This window comes from Phoenix dactylifera, unplaced genomic scaffold (genome assembly GCF_009389715.1).
Source record: "Phoenix dactylifera cultivar Barhee BC4 unplaced genomic scaffold, palm_55x_up_171113_PBpolish2nd_filt_p 000184F, whole genome shotgun sequence".
NCBI classification, from domain to species: domain Eukaryota; kingdom Viridiplantae; phylum Streptophyta; class Magnoliopsida; order Arecales; family Arecaceae; genus Phoenix; species Phoenix dactylifera.
Window position 1 is genome coordinate 426,160 of NW_024067713.1, and position 7,127 is coordinate 433,286.

The following is a 7,127-nucleotide window of genomic DNA, read 5'->3' on the forward strand; positions in this document are numbered from 1 at the left end:
ATGACATTGTCAGGCATGCAGCATGAGGTTGGTCCATGACCGGTGACAATTTGTTTGTTGTAACCTTGTAAACTTGTCAGGTGGCCAGTTCTTGTATATGAAAAATTTTATAAAATCATTGTATAATAATTATTAGTTGACAGTCATTGCTAATTTTATCATATCTCAAGGGAAACGAATAGAAAAGAAATTATGCTCTTCGATGATTTTTTTTTTCACTGTCAGAACATAAAGCTGAAGATACGTTGACACTAAACCATATGCTGTTAAGCGGCCTCTTTAGTATATGCAAATTTTGATAGACTCGTTCTAGAATAAATATTAGATCCCAACATACCCAAATGTCACAAGCAACGCAATCACATGAAAAATGCCATGCAATATCACCAGATAATTTCAAGCTCAAATTAAAAATATATCATATAAAGCAGGTTCTCTCCAGGGAACAAGTTCGAAGAGCTCTCTGAATGACTAAAACACACTAAAATATACCAAACATGATGATGAACATCCGGTTTGCAGTCATTTCCCAGCCACAAAATTGTCCTCTGCAGAAAACCCATGAGAAGCAAGTCAGTTAACTAACATGCAGGCATGGGAAAACTACATGCTTGTAATAGATAAAATTGAATGCTAAAAGTAGCCAAAATTATTTAAATTAATAATGTTCAAAAAATTATAAAGTCCAATGAAAAAGGCAGAAGTCATTCCTGACTATATTGAATTGTGGATTTTTAAAAACCAAATCAAAGTTGATCGGCTTCAGTAAACAGGACCTTATGTGTGTGTGAATAGGAAGCTCTGGGTTGAGCTTAAAGTTGTCAACTTCAGAGGTAGCATAATCTATAGTTACATATTAATAACTGTAGCCATGGACCATCTTCCACGTACGCCAATTTCCAAAAAAAAGGAACATCACCATATAATTGATGTTCTCAAAGTACATAATAACATCAAATTCTGCTAATAACTAGCAAAACTACACTAGAACCAACTCTAACCCTTTTTTTCTTTTGAACCAAACCGAACCACATTAATGTCGCAACAGTAGATAGGAATACCCTTCACAGTATCCAATTCCAGAAACAAAACAAAATCTCCACATCAGAATAAATGTAGAACTACTAGAGGAACTTGTTCCAAAAAGACCAACATTTACGTGCCATCCGAATGGATGCAATACTTAGAAGGAAAGTCCAAAAAAAGAAACAGCCAGGACATTATTGACAGCTATAAGCTTCAATATGCATGCAGGTGTTACTAATATAATGCAAAAAGTGTCAGAAAAGTGGTGGGAACGACACGTGCACTGCAAAACTAGAAATGATGAGTGGACTGCAAAAAACAAACAGTATTTGCGCTGGCAATTATTGTCTGCGTCTTTCTTATGAAAAAGAGAAGAAGAGAACAGGAAAAAATGTAGATTTCATATGCATAAAAGTTATATGAAAATCAAAACAGAAAATGCAATGCATGAAAATTTAAATTTGATATAAGGAAATTTGCTTGATATGGTAAAACATAGATGAACAAGGGATAAAATGAAGAAAGAATTTAGAAGGGAACAGAGTTGGAGATAGAAATAGGTAATATGTATGTTAACTTCCCTTGAAGGAAAAGTAAGATTCTCTTCAAGAAGTATTAAAAGGGAAAAATATTCAAGAAATTCTGGTCACATGTTTGTAGGCTGGTAGGCATTATGTGAACACAAACCACAAGATGGGTGGTATTAATCAACACTAGATTCTCTTCAAGACATGCAGTCAGTTGTTACTCTGCATGCATATGATCTGCAGCATCTGCCATACATATGGCCATAATCTATGTGGGCGGATAAAAATTTCTATGCATGATTAAAAAGTTTAAAACTAATCTATGTTTAAGAACCTGAAGAAAAGAAAAGAGTATTTTTGAGATATGTGTTGAGATGATTGAAATGGCAAGATATAACATGGTGAATGACCACTGTGAGCTCCTTTGCATATAAGATGAAAAGGATCTTGGAGGAAAAGAATCGATCTTTAGATGTCTAATCTCTAGCATGAAAAATGAAGTCAAATAAAACAATATTAGGCTTTAAACTTTTATAGAAGGAAATAATATAAGTATAGAAAAAGAAAAATACTTATAAAAAACAAAATGAATTTACCAGCAATGATGGCAGAATGGCTATTGTGATATATGATCACAAAATGGGCAAATGGAGGCAAAGATGTCTTTCTGCATTTTGCCTTCTTAAGGAAATATAACCAAACGTACATGAAAAGAAAAAAAAACTATATGTGCAAGATGTTTGTGCGCTTGTTTTCAACTAGGAGAAAACATTGGTCGCCAGGTAAACATTAAGCTACAAGAATTCAAGAATTCTGCTAAAGGAAAACAAAAGTGTGCCTTTATTCACAAGATGTCCAGTAATTTGAGAGATTTGTTCTCCTTAGCTGGAAATGAGATATCGTGCAAGAATTGATAAATTAATGCTGAGGTTCCTAAGGTAACAAGTCAATGCAAAGAAAAAAAAGAGAGAAAATTTGACTTCTAGCCTGTTAAACATTGTAACTGTACACTAAAGATGGGTGACAAAATGATGTATGATCTGATTTTTCTAAATGGACACTCAGAACGGTTGATCCTGACTGTAGGAGAATGCAAACATGAACTTGCAAAAGCCATTGGCAGGTTCAGCTTGTCTCATGCTGATCCAATAGCAAGGCCTACTGGTTTCTTTGTTATTAATTTTTTTGGGGCCATCTCCTGCTTGCTTAGACTAGTTGATATGGTATTTTTTGGGGTAGCTTAAGAAATCTAATAGAAAGAATAAGGGTCTATATGGTACCACCTTTTTTTGCATAAGTTTCTAGAACTAAATACCCCATTTAAGAACTGTAAATTGTATGCTTACTAATAGAATGTCAATGAACAACTGAAGTAACGATCAGAGTAAACATAAATAATTACTCTCCCCCCCAAAAAAATCTAAATCAAGTATACTCACAGATTTTGTTAAATGCCACAATGTCACAGCTCTGAATGTACTCATTTGCTGGTTCAACCAAGAAATGATCTTCAATAAGGTTATCAACAGAAACCAAGTCATCTACAATGGTCATCATAATTTGCAACTTTTTGATGCCATACCCAACTGGAACAAGTTTTGCTGCATAACAGTATATAGCATTTCATCAAATTCAGAAATGACTGACATAAGCATCCAAGTATTGGTGTACTTATATAATAAGAGAGAAAGAGGTGTTACATACAGGCTCCCCAGAACAAACCCTCCATCTGGAGGCTCCTTACAGTTTCTTCAAGCTTTTGCATGTCTGTTTCATCATCCCACGGCTTTACATCTAGTAGTACTGAAGACTTTCCAGCTGACATTAAACAACATCCAAATCAAGAATTAACAATGATAAGTATGAAATACTGCCATAACAAGAACATATATTTTCCTTAAAGTTAATAACATAAAAACAGTTTGCATATTAATCATTGATTCTACAAGAAAAAGTAGACAAACTGAAGAAAAAACACATAGATAAGACTTACACTCTTTCTTTTTTCCAGATGCTTTAACAGCTGCTGCACGTTCTTCAGCAGCCTTCTTTTCTTCTTCTGTCTCTTCACCAAATAGATCCACATCATCATCGTCATCAGCAGCAGCAGGGGCCTGAAAAAAAAAACAAGTAATAATGAGAATAACTGAAACTCTAATGATCGCCCATGCTGCATAACAAAATAGAAACTAAATGAAAAAGAAATAAATGATCCATAAAATGAGGCCTCAAACAGTTGCGGAGTTGGCACAAGTGTGTGACTGAGCAACAAACACTAAGCTTTAAACCAGAAAATGAAGCAACATAAATTAGTCCATGTTCTATAATAACAACCTATACTATATGTTTTTCCTTATATGATTTTTTTTAGAAGATTACAAATTTCAATGATTGCTTATAGTTTTCAAAAAGAACAGAATGGCCTTTGCAACTCCAACCAAGAATACACAACTAACAAGACAGTAAATGGTGTTCAAGAGCCCACTCATTGAAAAAATGCATAAAGCACTTCAAAAGGAATCATAAAGAAGCAGACCTTTTGGTCAGAAACAGGAGGAGAGGATGGGGCCTCCTCGGCCGCAGAAGCAGATGATCCAATGTTCACACCAGCACCTTCCTCAGTGACACCACTGAACATCAAAGCACACCAGTCAATTAAGTATAATTTATACTACCAAGCTGGCAAAAACTGAAATGTACAAAATTTAAGCTTAAGCACATACCACATCTTCAGAAGAGCATCAATGTGGTTATACCACCTAGCTACATTAACATACTCCAATGACGGAGCCACAGAAAGTGCAGCATAAACAGCAAGGTCATCCTTGGAAGCTTGGTAACTGAAACAAATTTGCATACAAGGGTCTTGAGAATTTCATGGTTATAGTGAATACACACAAGTGCTCAAGAAGCAACATAACATTTACCCCGTTATATAACTACGAGCAAGAAGGTAATCATCAAGCTTTTTGAGGCCAGACTCCAAGTTGAGATTATAGAAAGTTGCAGCCATTGCTTATAAACAAATCACTAAACTCCTGAAAGTATAATATGGCAAAATCTTAGTGTAAGATCATGATTGCTTATAAACAAATTACTAATCTCCTGAAAGTATAATATAGCAAAACCTTAGGGTAAAATTATTCCACAATCAAGAATCATAACTTTCCCAGTCACAGAAGCGTAGCCATTAATAAGCAATGCTGATAGGAATCCAAATAACCCAAGAAACAAAAAGTGGACTATTTGAGTTAGAGCCAAGTCTTATTACAACCAACCATCTATTAAAATCTCAGCCGTCTTAGACCAAGAAATCTTTGATCATGCTCCATGGATTTGAAACAAAGTCTCATCTAAAGGAAATGAGTGACAAAGTTTTCTCCTAAAAAAAATCATTCTCTTCTTAAGTTTCGATGACTTATAATGCCAGAATATCAAATCGGGGGTCGCATAAAACAACATATCGCATGCTGTTAATTCCGAGAGCAATTGAAAACCAAAAGACAAATAGTTAATCGGCATTAAAGCATACATAATAAGAAGATCGAAAAAGTATTCGATAGAACAATAACTAAAAGCACTCCGAGATCCAAAGCCTTAAAGATGTGATCATGCTAAGATGATACAAGAAAAGATCAGTCGATCCACAAAAACCATTACGGAATTGCAATGCCAGAAGAGAAATCTGGGAGGGCGGATACCTACGAAGATCGGAAGAAGCAAAAGGGCAGGGCGAGGCGGAAGCGCTGCGATGGATTTGCCTACTTAAATGTAGCACGGGAGCCGGATTTATAAAATGGCGTTATAACTTTTAGAGCCGTTGGATCATAATCTGAGGGTTTTGTTTATATTTAGGGTTAGGCCGCTTCTCCTCGTCGTCGTCCACAGTGGTTCAAACCGAATCGGTTCATTTAAAAAACCGGACCAGCGCCTACCATCTTTTGGGCTAAAGAGAGGACTACTCTTATCCAAAGCCCCAGGCCGGCCCGATAGACCCGGGCCCAACCTGATGGCCCGAGCCAGTCCCAAGCGGTAAGGCCTCATTTGGCAAAGTTTTTGAGGGGCAAGAAAATATTTTTTGACATTCTAAAAACGCTTTTAAATAATGTAATAGTATTTGGTAAAAAATCTAGAAGTTATTTTGGCTCTAATAAAATTTCATAGCGACCAAAATACCCCTGAATGAAAAATATTGTTAGTACATCTATTATCATATCATATTATTATACTTAAAGAAAATATATTATATTATACTACATTATATTACAATAATATATTACATTATGTTACATTATAATAATATTATACTAATTAATAATATATTAATATGTAATAATGCATTATTATATTATATAATATTATAATATTACATTTATTACAATATTATGTTACATTATGCTTCATTATAACAAGATTATACTATGTAACAATCATTAATATATTATATTATACTATATTATGTTTTGTTATATTTTTATGCTATAGTATACAATATCATATTACACTATATTATAATAATATTATATTAAAATATTATATCATATTATATACTATGTAATTATATTTTAATATGTAATATAATGTAATTTTATATTGTATTATATTTTACCGTACAATACCATGCAATATATTTTATTGCCATCTTGTCATACTAAAATCATTTTTCCGTTTGGTTACCAAACACAAGTTAAAGTTCTACCACGCTTTAAAATTATAATTATCAAACAACAAACAACTTTTTGTAAAAACTCTACTACCAACAACAATCCTAAATAGTGCCCAAGCCCATGAGAGAGGAAAGAAGAGCGGGTTTGCACCTCCGAACTAGGGGTAAGGATTAGGATTATCCCAATATTCCCCTTTCTTTTTTCCTCTTTTAAATTTTGAAATAAAAAATAAATTACATAATATATATATATATATATAGAGAGAGAGAGAGAGTTGAACTAGGCTACACTCATATGTAGCCAAGCTTAGATCTAGTTGCCTTTGTCATAATTTGATCGGCGTGCATCTTGAGAGAGAGAGAGAATGAATTACTGGGATGGAACGTGTCGTATATGCCAACGCCCATTTCTTCTTTTTTTTTTGGTGAAACGATAGAAGGGGGGCCTACCCGCGTAGCAACCCCCACTGGCCTCCTTCTATCAGGTCGCAGGTTTCGCATGCCTTCCTCAACCTATGGGCTCATGCTACTGGGCTCACTGCCTCACGTGTGGGTACGTCACCCCAGCGCCACTTTGGTATAAGTGGAAGAAAAGCATAACTGCCAACAAACTATCCGGACATGGGGCATCCGGTTCCCTAATTTAATCGATACCCGCGTATTTCGAATCCGGGCAACTTGGACGGAATTATCGTCCCCTTACCACCAGGCTACCACCTTGGTGGCTCAACGCCCATTTCTTGGGACACACCTCGCTCATGCTCTCTCTCCTCCCCACCCCCCCCCCCCCCCCCCCCCCCCCCCCCCCCCCCATTCAGGATAAACACTAATAGCAAAATAATAAAGAATAAACACAAACAAATAGAAAAGATTTGGCCAGTCTTGGTTAAAGCGGTGAGTTTTGGAGG

The 7,127-nt window shown here is 35.4% G+C and overlaps 1 protein-coding gene across 2 annotated transcripts; it reads right to left on the reverse strand.

Annotated features, from left to right (window-relative positions):
* Positions 1-285: 285 nt before the first annotated feature.
* Positions 286-5,376, reverse strand: LOC103711320 (elongation factor 1-delta 1-like). 2 transcript variants are annotated; one of them, XM_008797420.4, is made up of 8 exons: positions 5,255-5,376; positions 4,481-4,591; positions 4,277-4,393; positions 4,090-4,183; positions 3,547-3,667; positions 3,258-3,371; positions 2,993-3,154; positions 286-548 (listed from the first exon to the last, which is right to left on the reverse strand). In XM_008797420.4, coding segments are annotated over exons 2-8 (696 nt in total). In that variant the 5' UTR covers positions 4,567-4,591; positions 5,255-5,376; the 3' UTR covers positions 286-546. The 2 variants fall into 2 exon arrangements, with proteins under 2 accessions (XP_008795642.2, XP_008795643.2); XM_008797421.4 differs by having other exon boundaries at positions 5,259-5,366.
* Between the last annotated feature and the right edge of the window lie 1,751 nt (positions 5,377-7,127).